This window comes from Mugil cephalus, chromosome 5 (assembly GCF_022458985.1).
Source record: "Mugil cephalus isolate CIBA_MC_2020 chromosome 5, CIBA_Mcephalus_1.1, whole genome shotgun sequence".
In the NCBI taxonomy this organism is placed as follows: Eukaryota; Metazoa; Chordata; class Actinopteri; order Mugiliformes; family Mugilidae; genus Mugil; species Mugil cephalus.
The window spans coordinates 8007936-8020719 of record NC_061774.1 but is presented as its reverse complement, the minus strand read 5'-3'; the positions used below and the strand labels follow the sequence as shown (position 1 = coordinate 8020719).

The following is a 12784-nucleotide window of genomic DNA, read 5'->3' as shown; positions in this document are numbered from 1 at the left end:
TTGTAAAATGTGAAATTTTGTAAACTGTTCATCCATGTATTTAAAGTTGGACCGCTAGTCAATCATTTCCGGTTAACGATGAATATTCACACCCAATTACGCACAAGGCAGCCACAACATTGTGACCAAAGACAGGAGAAGTAAATAACATTGACCAGCTTGTTACAATTCAGTGTTCTGCTGGGAAATTTTTGGGCATGGCATTCATTCATGTGGATGTTACGTAGACATGTACCACCCACATAGACCAGACCAGGCACTCCCACCCCATAGCAATGACACTCATGGGCGGCAGCAGCCATCCCCAACAGGATGCAGCCTGACACACACACAAAAACGGTTTTCCCAAACTGAAACTGATCAAGTATCTGTGGGGTGATCCAGAGAAGCCCGTATAATATCCTAAGGTGCCAATTGTTTCACATGAAGAGAATCCCAAACAATCCCAATTTTTCTCAGATATTTTTCTTGGCTCTCGGCAGAGGCACCAGGGTCACAATGTTTCCGTCTCCTTAAAGCAGACACACGAGTCCCCAAAAGAGCAGCAGGTCATTATGTTTTCGTGATAATATCTTATCTTAAAATCTGGCCTTGTATGTCGGTTTTCTAAATGGGAGTCTCATTCTCTTTGGACTTGTCAACACTGAGGGCCCTGTTTATGGAGATAAGGCACTTTTTTTCCAGGAGGTCATTTCCACCCGTTGTGTGTGTCCACTGGAGATATGTGTATCTCTCTCCATGAGGCAGAGCTTCCCTCTCTTTTTTGTCTGAGGAAGTGAGAAGGCATTAGTAAGCGGCTCATTTCCAGAATCTGCCAGAATTTGTTTTCCATGAAGTCTCACGAAATCGCTCGTGTTGTCCACACAGCTGGAACCATACGGGTTTCCCTTTGCGACACAAAGCCGTGATTTTGAGCCTTAATTTGTCTTTCACAGGTCTCTTCCCTGTCTATGTTTGATAGGGACGTTGTCCTACCAACCAAACACTGACACATAACACATATACAGTCGGATTTTATCAGCAATTGCAGCTACTTGTGATTGTGAGCAACTTCTCAACAGTCATTTATCAAACAAGCTCCAATAAACACTCCCTCCACTGCAGCGGAGTGGGACGCAATAATGGAGGCTGACGCTTGTAAAGGAGAAATCTACGTTTTATTCATGTGAGTAAGAGCGAGGCGTTGCTCCCTCTGCATACAGCAGTGGCATTCCTTTCACCTCCCGACGGGAGGAACAAATAGAGTGACGAGATATTCCCCTTTCAGATAAACGGCTTTTACTTCTTTTAGGTAGAGCGCATAAAAGCCACGCAGCAAGACGCAACCACAAACACACACACCGAACAACGGCAAAATAAATATACGTACAAATATATGGTTTAGAGCGGTTTTTATTTTTCCTTGAAATGTATGCAGGTTAATGTCTCATGTTACTCTGAAATGAAAGCTGAGACCAAATGAACGACTGAAGTTAAAAAATTTAATTGTGGAATCAATATATAACCTAAAATATATTCTGGACTCATCACAGTAACCACCCCTGGCTGATTTAACTTGTGAACACACATTCAAAATGGAAATGAAATATTTGTCTTCTTCCCAATTTTGTTGCAGAAGTACTCAGAAATGTGCGTCACTTGAAGCGTGCTTTGATTTCACTCTTCTGACCAGCTCTAGAGACACTCCATGTTTTGAGGCTTTCCATCTCGTTTCTATCCTGGGGAAGTTCTGGTGGAGCTTGGACTAAAGTTTTAGGTCATTATCTTGCTGTAGGATGAAGCCCTGATCAACTATACCAGAGGATACTGATGCTGGTCTAAAACTTTCTATATATTTTTTTTAAATTTCCCACCACAAATTTAAATTTCTTTAAATACACATTAACATGAATCCAACATATTTTAGTAAAGGGATAAGGGACAACTTAATACTTAATGCAAAATGATGATAATAATAATGTATTTATAAATAGCATGAGTTTAATATAGAACACATAAGTAGGTCCCTACTTAATCTCTCCATCAGTTTGGCTTATATGTGAACCATTCTCCTGCACTTGATCAAGTTATGTTATTCGCTCCAGGGAAGCCAGCTGACTGAGTCAAGTTAACCACAAAAAAAGGTGCTGGTGCAAATTCAGCTTTCCAATCTCTTGCCAGGGGTATCCACATGAGTATAAGGACAGTCTGGGAGTGATTATTCCTTTCTTGTTTCTAAGGAAGTGTCTGTAAGGAAGCGTTGTGCCGCAGAGGAGATCAGGTTTCAGGCAACCTAGTTTACACTGCGGGGATTTAAAAGGAATTGGGAGTTTGATTTTCTACCACTTTCCATCACTTTCTCTGCCTGAGTTATAGTCCCTGTAAACTTCCAGGATTGCTCATCAGATTTCCAGGATGCATTGGTATTTTAAAGGCAAAAGCCTTGTTTCTTCTGCCTCCCTCTCTGGGTTCTGTAAATTCCCCAGAACCTCTCAGGCAGATAAATGAGACAAGTACGCGGCACGGAGCCATGCGTCCTCTGGTATGTTTTCTTTCTTTTTAAAATCCTCATAATCTGTTTCGTAACCGCGCCAGTTGTTGCAGATCTTTTAGGGAAGTGTACACCACAGGGATTTTGTCATATAATTTCCCTTCCCCTAATTATTGTAAGTGAGACCATCTTACAAGAAACGCCAGAGCTGAAGTGAGCCTTCGGTCCCTGCTCACTATGGTCATGTGATCACATTTGTTAATGTATCTCCCAAGACATCTTCTAATCATTTCTTATTACTATTCTTAAAACATATTTTATTGTCTGTATAACAACTCGTTGAGACTTTAGTTGACCAGAACTCACACAAAACAGAAAACAAAAGCAACATGACTCTGATATGCCTAAAACACTCAGGGGAATCCCACCACCGTGGTACAAGTCAGTTCTCGTCATTTCTTTCATTTGAAGGAAACTCATTCAGTCTCTTACATCAGGTACAGTAGAGTTACAAACATGATGTTACTCAATGGCAATGCTAAGCTTTCACATGTTCTGTGATTCATGTGCTATCTACACAGACTTTTAATGCTTTGCGCTTAGTTTTTGAAGTTATCTCAAAGTCGAGGTGAAGGGAGAATTCAATTTTATTCTTTTCATTAGGAGATTTGAAAAGAGGTTGTGAAACCCAAAAACACAACAGACACAAAACACAGTTTTTTTGTTTTATCTACGCGAGTAGACACTGGGGTAAACTCATACAAACAGCGGTAAAGTAGTTCTTAAGTAAAAATGATCTATACTAATGTACACTAACGCATTTCTATCACACCCTCACTCAAATGAGATTTATCTATAAAATAATCCACTTTTAAAATCAGAATAACTTGAAGCACATTATTCTGTCCAACTTATTGGCCACAAAATTAGATCTCTGTTTCCCAGTTTCCCTCAGGAGACACAGGTCTTTGTACAGCTTTTTCCCTTTGGAATGTGAGTAACTCAAATGAATTTGTGTGCATTGAGTCACTTATCATTATCAGTTCCTGAGTATTGCAACACGAAGGACCTATTTTAAGCTCTCGCACTGAGTTTGGCTTTGGCTATATAAGAGACTGTACCCCGCCCATGGCCCTGAGTCCTCCCTCTCCCCTGACTGGTGCAGTATGTTAAAAGCGATAGCCTCCAAGGAGCCCTCAGACAAACACAGGCAGCCGTGAGGCGTTTTACTTTCTCCTGACATCCACATCCACACTCGTGTTCGAGGACACCGCTGTCAGCTTCCTCTCTTCTGGTCTGCGGATTTTTTTGTTTTTGTCAGGGGGAGCAGAAAACCACTGGAGGAGAAAGTTTAACTGGAGAAAGTATTTGGAATTTTAAAAAAAAAAGTGAAAAGGAAACTTTCTTGAAACAGCATGGCACTTCGGCAGAACTCAGAGAAGGACCCGAGCATCGAGTTGTTCATTAAGGTCAGTAATATACATCTGGATTCCCTGTCGTTATTCTACACTGTGTGAGGGGGAACCGAGGCAAGCCTCTTATCAGTACTCTGTGCTGTCAAAGACCATGGGATGAAATGTTGTTAAGAGCAGCATCAATCAGGGGACAACTCTCCTCTGGATCCAGATACCATGTGCTGCACATGTTGAGGTGTTTGTATCCCCACTGCGGGTCCCGGCAGGCTGTTATCAGCCAGCCCCGGCCCCAGACAGACTAGTCCACCTTATCATCTCAAACCCAGAGGGAGCATGGAGAGCGGCTGGCCTCAAACGTGAACCAGGCACACCCACTTTACGCACGCACACATTCAAATAGAAACTAACGTTTTTCATGCAGGGTTTCCCCTCCCACGGTAGTGCGCCCAGATGTTGTAGTTCATGGCTCCAGCGTGTCCTCTGACACGTCCAACTGGGTCGAGGGGAATAGGCACTGTGTTATGTCTGTTTGCCAAGAAAACATTCACTTAACTTAGCGGAGCAATCCCACAAGTTGTGAAATACTCTGGACACAACATGTCAGCGATAGCTAGGCTCAGCCATAAACAACTGGAACCCGGCTGAACCCAAGTCACCTCCAAAGCTTGAGTGTTAATATTATTATTATTATTGTTCTGTGTTTAATCACTTCCAAACTTATGTGTTTTAAGTGAACAAGAAAATCTCTGCTTCCTGACAAGAAATAGTCCCAACGTGAACTTTGGTGAAGGAGTGAAAATTTGCTTTTCTGTTTATTTTTTTGTACAAATTGGTTAAATCAGATCAAAGATAATAGTTTTATTGATACTGATGAGAAGGTTTTTTTTCTGACCTTTAGGTACAGCCAGGCTAAAGGTTCCCACTAGTTCCCTTATGCTACACTGTGCTCACTTGTTTGAGATGAGAGGGCGGCATCAGACTCTAGGTCTTGGCAATGAATAATTTCCAAATTCACAAACAACATGTGGGGCTTTAACCAGGCCGTGTTGTTGTTGTGGTTTCAGCTGGCCGAAGAAGGAGAGCAATTTGTTTTCCGTTACAACACAATGCCTGTATCCCACCCCCCTCCATGTAGGAAGCTGGCTTTAAATATGTCAGACACACCTCTCTCTCCTGAGACAACTTTTTAACCCAGAGATACAGCAAATATAAGAAATCACTAGTTAAAAATAGAATAGCTGTGATATTTTGTGAAGTAATTTTTTTTTTTAACATTATTTCTTTTCAGGCTGGACATGATGGTGAAAACGTGGGGAACTGCCCCTTCTGCCAGAGGCTCTTCATGGTGCTGTGGCTGAAAGGAGTCAAGTTCACAGTGACCACCGTTGATATGAGGAAGTAAGCAGCCTTCTTCTGGCAAAACACTTCCTGAGCATCTGGTCGTGGGGACTTTCACACAGAACTCTATTAAGGGTTGACAGTTATTTTTTTGTTTTTTTCTCAGTAATTTAAACCACGTCCCCCTGGTTAATATCAGAGGGAGGAGCCCATGAAGCCAACGTGTACAAAGAGCTCTGTGTGGCTGCCAAACAAACACCTTCTTCAATTGAGGCTTTATTGTATGAATTTCTCAGGGCCTTTGCTGACAAGCAAATAAGATCGGGAGACTTCGTTAATTGAGTGATTCAGAACACACACAGTGCAGACCTTTTAGCAGGAGACCACTCCCTGTGCTCTGTGTTTTCATACCTAAACAAACAGCCGGTGTTAAAACCATTAATCCAGAGGGCTGTGTTTGATTCCGATAGTCTCGATAAGAAACTCACTCTCGGCTTTTTGACACGCTTGATAACAGTCAGGCTGCAGCAGTCACTAGACACATGTCAAGTCCTCTCCCTCCACGTCTTCCTTCCCCTTCATCTCTCTGTGTCGTCTCCAGGAAGCCAGCTGAGCTGAAGGACCTAGCCCCTGGGACTAACCCCCCTTTCCTCCTCTTCAACGGCACCCTCAAAACAGACTTCATCAAAATAGAGGAGTTTCTTGAGACAACACTGGCCCCTCCCAGGTATATTTTAATCATTACATAAATACCGGCGAGGTGTGATGTTGATGGAGCTTTTCCGCTGAATACGTTTACGCCCTTTCTTCTGTGCAGGTATCCTCACCTCAGCCCGCTAAACAAAGAGTCCTTTGACGTGGGCGCGGACATTTTCGCAAAATTCTCCGCTTTCATCAAGAACAGCCCCAATAATGCCTGTAAGTTTGGTTTAGAGGAATTACTCGGAGCCACTGTGCCATTGCTACTAGTGAAAGTGGTAAAATTAATTCAAAAGTACCCTGTTACACCATTCACCCGTATGTAAAACCACTAAATAACAATGCACAATGTACTTCAAGGGCATTTTAGTGCTGTAGAAATACTGTACTTGGATAAATGTGGATGTACTTGCATTTTAGTTGATTAGTTCACACTTCATCAGAAGCATCAACACCAACGACCAAGTTCTTCTGCATCCTTTAATTTTGTGGCTATATTACAACTAAAATGGTTAGGGACTGGTAACAGGAACCATTTGCTGAATGATCTGAATGCTTATGAACACTTGCACCACAAATTAAAAGTAAAATACAAAAATACGTGCAGGACACACACACTGGGGACGAGACAGAACGACTAACAACAAAAATCAGGAACAAAAGGTGCAGCGGTAACTTGGCACTACAGCCCACACAAAGAAATCTACTTGTCCAATGAAATGCGGTCCAGGGAAAGATGATCTGGAAAATCAAAAGAAGTCAAAATACATGGAATTTGAGGGGAGATTAGTGGAAAATTCACAAGAAAAAAAAAACCTGGAAGCATCTGGGGAAAAGTAAAGTCTGGTACAACATCTCTAGAAGCACCACAGGTGGACAGGACTACATCTACAGAAAGTAAATAAATAAATAAAAAACTGAATTGCGTTGAACTGAATTGAAATGGAAACACTCTGGTAAACTACAAGCAGATAAAAGACTCACAACATGTATTTGTGCTCCTGACCCTTCAGTCCACGAGAAAAACCTGCTGCGGGAGTTCAAGCGTCTGGACATCTACCTGAACTCACCCCTCCCCGAGGAGATCAACCACAACTCGAGAGAGAGCATCACCGTCTCCAAGAGGAAGTTTCTGGATGGAAACCGCCTCACCCTAGCGGACTGCAACCTGCTGCCCAAGCTGCACGTGATCAGGGTGAGACAGCCGCGTTATTGTGTTTCAGTTGTACCAAGAGGAAATTAACCACCATCATCATCATGTAAAAGGGACCAGAAGAAGACAGATGACATGCATGTTGAGGGCCTCAGTGAATTCATTAGATTAGTGTAACTTTTCAAGGTGCTTGAGACTTTTTAGAGAGAAATGTTCCACAGCTAAGAGCTGTACAGAGTAGATTAACGTTTGCATACACAAAATGCTACACAAAATCTACTGCATTATTACAAATTTGCATCACTTTTCATCACGCCAAAGAAATATTTCTAAACTTCTCAGGTGGTTTAATTTAAACAGTTGTTTGAAGTCAATGCTTGGCCCCAGTATTTAATGTACGCATAAGAAGAGTCTGAAAACGAATATACATATATATATATGCAACAACACAAAAATGCAGCAATTAAAATCATGGTGTGATACTCTGTAGAGGAGGATCAACTTTATATAGAATAGTTAAAACAAACTCCATCTCAACCAGTAAAATGATCTAATATAATTACATTGATGCATCTGGACGATAATTATAATAATAATGTGACATAAAATAATATATCAGTCACGGTACAGGAGCAGTTTTTCACATATTTCTTCTCCTTCTTCTCATAAGATAAGGTCATGGTTTAGGAATGACTCTGTAATGTGCCAAAAATATGACGCAAGCACATTTTTATTATTGCACTCATATTTGGCTTCATATTAAATTGCTGCTCTTTTCTTTGCAATCTCTGTATCTCTGTCATGTACTCTGTGTACTTCATTGTCAATTTGATCCATTTATTTCAGATCGCAGCCAAGAAGTACTGCGACTTTGACATCCCTGCAGACTTCACAGGCGTGTGGAGATACCTTCAAAACGCCTACGAGAGAGAGGAGTTCAAACAGACGTGTCCGGCCGACATCGAAATCGAGAAGGCTTACTTAACCGTGGCCAACAAGAGGACATAGACCTCCAATGTCCTTTTTTCACCAAGCTTAACCATGCATGTATCTGTGATAATCTGTAGAGGGCGCTACAACTAAAAACTACAGCATTGACCCAGACACTATTCCACCTTAAAAGCCTTGAACTGATGTTGCAGCAGGATAATAAGATGTTGTTACTGGTTGGGATCATCGACTGTTTGTCGGTAAACGCTCATAAGAAAAAGAAAAGGCCAAATGTGCAATTGACTTTTGATTATAATTTTTTTGTTTATAGTGTAAATATTTTTTTTCATTCTTTTTATAATCAAAACACCCTCATTTAAATATATATGATTGTGTTAGTGTGAGCAGTAGCTGCAGAAACAGTTCATGAAGAACATGAAATATTCTCCTGTATCTGTATAAATCAAATTTAATGTGATTAAACTAATAATATTTCACATTCGTTTGTCATTGTTTGTGCACGTGTGCTCTCTTTTGGATAACGCATAATATTAGAAACACCTATGATAATCAAAAAAATATCAAACCCGGTCACATGGATGGCATTTTCTGACATTCAAGTTTATTTTCAGCCACAAAAAAAGACCCTTTTACAGCTTCAAAAATATATCTTCTGTTGATCCAGTGAGGACGATAAACATGCTCGATGGACAGGGAGGGTGTGTCTGACCGGGATCACAGCAAACGTCCGGCCGCTGTGCTCTAGTTGGTCACACAGTATTTCCAGAAGCACGCTGTCAGGAGAAGGAGAAAGGGGAATCGTAACCAAAACTGTTGATCCTGTTTCAGCACATTGTAATTTTACCCCTGTGTGTGTCTGGCCTGGGAGACTGACCTCTGCTCTGTTGCTCACTTTTCTTTACCTTTCTACCCTTTTCCTGTTGTATCGTGTTTATTTTCATTTTTTCCCACCCCAAATCTACTCTACATGAATACAAGTGTAACATACTTTGTTATGAATGTGTGACTTTAATACTCTCAAATAAAATGAACGGAAAGCAGAGGTGTGTATTTTTCAATTCAGTTTGCTAATATTAGCTTTTGTAAACAATATATCATTAATAGATTCTAACAAACTATAATGCAGTTCTGCTGTAAGAATAATTACATGGAAGCTGATTCATACATATTTTTAAAACATGATGAATGACAACATAATAAAACACTGTAGCAATAACAGAGAAGTCATAGATGAACATGGCATTAATAAATGTTCATTAATGAAATGTCCCTGTAACTACTAGGAGCTACATAACTGAGTGCTATAAACCACTTTATTTTAAACTGCTAAACATTTATTGCATTGGTAGCGTTAAATATTAGATCCTCAGTTATCCTGATGTAGCCAGAAGCACATATAAGCTCAATTTTATTTATAGCATCATTGTCTCTAGATTTAGGTTCAACATTTAAAAAAATAAATTAATAAGAAAATAAACTGTATCTTATGTTAAACACTCAAAATGAGGCACTGTTTTCTTCTGCAGAGGTTTGTACCTGTGCTTTCATTCAGCGATACTATTCCAGCTCTGATTCCATTGCTGCACATTAAGCCGTAGCCAAGTTAAGTTATCTCTAAGAGGTGCCAGCCTTAGTTAAACATCCTATTGCATCAATTGTTCGCTGCACTGAAATGACGCCTGCTCACATTTTAATGTGTGCCACTGCTGTGTTTGAGCAGGTGTGGCTGACTGAAAACAATCACTCACCTCTTTTGTTGGTTTTTGGCAGGTTCTGCTCTGATCTGAGAAAACCCTGAGAGCGAAGCTTGTCGGCCGCCGCCAGCTTCAGGACAACCTCCTTCAGATCCTCCACCTGAAAATGAGAGAAAGTAGGAAAAGCGGTCACAGAAAACGAATGAATGAATCGATTTCTTTCTTCAGTAAGTGCACAGAGACACTTCTGTCCTCACCATGTTTGCGAACTTGTCCTGTTGAGGTGAATCTTTTGCCCCTGAAGACACAAAAAAAAATAAAATAAAAAAAACATGAAACATTGTCACTTCCATCATTACATTTGACTAATTTATATTTGATAGATATTTGACCTTTATTCCAGGAGTCTCTCCCTCCGTTATGATGCATCAGTAGAGGATACAGATCATTCACGTCCCTCTGGTCCCCTTCAGCTGGGTTGGCTCCGTCCTCCACTTCTGACACTAATTTCTGAATAAAATCTGTTGAATTTGCAGATTAAGAACCAAAGCTTCAAGGTCAAAGCAAACAATTGAAGATTTTTTATTTTTCAAAAGAAATTTACGAAAAATATTAGGAAGTTAGCCGACTCATTGAAAAGGTTTAAAAGATAAAAGCAGTCCATTTTGAATAAAACCTAAATACATATATATATATATATATATATATATATATGTATAAATCTAATCTGAAGGCATCTTACCTGCCCGTGGCTCCAGATTGGGCTCAGAGTACAGAGGCAGAGCATGTGTCCATGTTGCAGAACAAATCACAACTACGAGGTAAAACAGTGCTGCAGAAAGCATGATGTCTCTATGCTCAGAAGACCGGATCTGGACTATTCCTTAAGGCGACCAAGAACTTCACTTATATACCCTCAGCGGCCATCCATCACGCTCTGATCAATACATTATCATCACACCCAGTCTCGCTCTTAATGGTTTCGACGCGATGGATCAGGCGTCATGGACACAATTTAGGGGACCCTGTCAATGCAGCCCGGAGCCTATCTCTGCTTGTTCAGAGAGGCCAAACAAATGTTTACTGTCCAGCAGTAATCAGTCCAGAGGAGCTCCGATGGTTTGTGTTTGACACCATTTCTGTGTGATGGGCTGTTGGAGCGTGTCATCGCTCATGTCTGAGATCACAGCTGGACACGGAGCCGGTGGAAGTGTGTCACTGCGGGTCCCTACGTCATATTGTGTTGGATGACCAACGTTTCTGAGGCCATCAATTATGGCTGCAGGTCACATCGTTAGTCAGAGTTCAAAAACTGTTCTGTGCTGCATTAACGCGCTTTAATTTGCACGGTTTCAATTTCTGTTGATGAAATCAAGTAAATTGTTGTTTATGTTATAAGAATTCAGAGATTTTTTTGTTTTTTTAGACTTATTTGTTTAAAATGCACTGTGGTAAAATGTAAAAAAAAAAAAAAGAAAAGGATTATAGAAGATAAAATGCTAATACATCAAATATGTTGCAAATATACAACATTTTCTAATAAGCATTAAGAGCATTGCAGCTATTGTGTGGGGACCACAATAGAGAATAAAAAAAGACCAAAGATCTCCAAAGTTAGTCCAATTCATCCTGAGGAGGGTGTGAATGTCCGGACCACATTTTATCCAAACTTAATCAAGAGCTGTTTTACTGGGAAACTTTATGGAAGATCGAGTCAGGAAGAAAGTATTTTATGGGGTATGTTATTTAAGGTGGAAGTTGTCAGACATACACACAATCCAGAAGCTCTGCCACAAGCATGAGTCAAATTATACAAGTAAAGTAAAGTGTGCAGGCCAGTGAAGCCAAAGCCACAATAAGGCCCAAAGATATACAGCTGTCTAACTGTGGTGAAACTGTGGAAGCAAACAGTGATAGATTGTGTCCAGATGTTTCCTGATATAAAAAACAAATCTTAGCTAAAATAATCAGCATAATTAATAAAACATTTTAAAGAAGACTATGTTTAGAGCCATTTAAAAGAAAACGATTTCAGCAACAATTACAGGCTTAAAATATAAGTGATCAAAAGAAACTTTTTACAAAACATTAAGAACAAGTTCTGAGTTTTCAGCTGAGAGCTTTGGGCTGCGGGGCTTTTTGTCAAACTGAAAGGTCACTAATGCCCTTTGGATGAGTGTACGAGGCATCAGGTGATTTATTGTCTCCACGTCTGTGAAATGGCTGCTGAAAACAACATTTGATGCATCTGGCTGCTGAGCCGTCAATGAGGAGAGGCAAAGGAACGGCAGCGTTTAAATTTCAGTTTTAAGGTTGTGTGTTAAAAACGGTTTGCATGATTAAGGTTGCACTTACCTTATAAAAGCAGGAGCTTAGGGTCGAACCTCTGTTTACACAAAAATAAGACGTGTTTATGCATTTAATATGTAACAATTTAGTAGATGAAGTCTGGAGAAAGATTAGATGTTAATCAAAAATAATAAGTCAACTAGGTCCCTTTCAAATTTAAAGGGCAAAATTAAACAGTGCACATGAGAAAAGAATAATATAATATAATATAATATAATATAATATAATATAATATAATATAATATAATATAATATAATATAATATAATATAATATAATATAATATAATATAATATAATATAATATAATATAATTCCCCATTTTTATAAAATATAAAATATCATACTGGGTTACACTGTTTACATTTGAATAATCAGTATGTCTGTGATTGGAAAAACATAATGTGTAACATTTTTATTGTACTGACAGAAGAATAGTTCAGAGAAGGAAGCATTAAATAATGCACTAAGAGCAAAGTCTATCTATCTATCAGAGGCATTTTCTTTTTTACTTGTTTTTTTTTCTATTCCATGCGTGTTATTTAAATGTCCGCATACTTATGTGTGTTATGTTCTCATAATGACAATAAAGACTCTTGAATCTTGAATCTTTAATCTTGAATTTAAGGCCAATGCGAATTATCGTCGGAGGGGGGCGGTAATGCGCTCGAAAGGTCTTTGCCAGACGCCAAAAGCTTCAAACGAAGAAGTAGAGGA

General features: G+C 39.7%; 2 protein-coding genes across 2 annotated transcripts; one reads left to right on the top strand and one right to left on the bottom strand.

Moving 5' to 3' along the window:
* Positions 1-3614: 3614 nt before the first annotated feature.
* On the top strand, positions 3615-8502 carry clic2 (chloride intracellular channel 2). The gene is made up of 6 exons (XM_047585757.1): positions 3615-3939; positions 5174-5283; positions 5825-5950; positions 6041-6141; positions 6936-7117; positions 7922-8502. Exons 1-6 carry the CDS (start codon positions 3886-3888, stop codon positions 8081-8083), a joined length of 735 nt encoding a protein of 244 aa, XP_047441713.1. The 5' UTR covers positions 3615-3885; the 3' UTR covers positions 8084-8502.
* A 103-nt stretch (positions 8503-8605) lies between these two features.
* urp1 (urotensin-related peptide 1) lies at positions 8606-10616 on the bottom strand. The gene is made up of 5 exons (XM_047585758.1): positions 10463-10616; positions 10113-10241; positions 9978-10018; positions 9775-9880; positions 8606-8799 (listed from the first exon to the last, which is right to left on the bottom strand). Exons 1-5 carry the CDS (start codon positions 10563-10565, stop codon positions 8768-8770), a joined length of 411 nt encoding a protein of 136 aa, XP_047441714.1. The 5' UTR covers positions 10566-10616; the 3' UTR covers positions 8606-8767.
* Between the last annotated feature and the right edge of the window lie 2168 nt (positions 10617-12784).

Coding starts and splice junctions, on each gene's coding strand:
- clic2 (XM_047585757.1), top strand. CDS start 3,886: ATGGCACTTCGGCAGAACTCAGAGAAGGACCCGAGCATCGAGTTGTTC. Junction 3,940..5,173: donor GCATCGAGTTGTTCATTAAG/GTCAGTAATATA, acceptor ATTTCTTTTCAG/GCTGGACATGATGGTGAAAA. Junction 5,284..5,824: donor ACCACCGTTGATATGAGGAA/GTAAGCAGCCTT, acceptor TGTCGTCTCCAG/GAAGCCAGCTGAGCTGAAGG.
- urp1 (XM_047585758.1), bottom strand. CDS start 10,565: ATGCTTTCTGCAGCACTGTTTTACCTCGTAGTTGTGATTTGTTCTGCA. Junction 10,242..10,462: donor CAATCTGGAGCCACGGGCAG/GTAAGATGCCTT, acceptor CAAATTCAACAG/ATTTTATTCAGAAATTAGTG. Junction 8,800..9,774: donor GCCAAAAACCAACAAAAGAG/GTGAGTGATTGT, acceptor TTCTCCTGACAG/CGTGCTTCTGGAAATACTGT.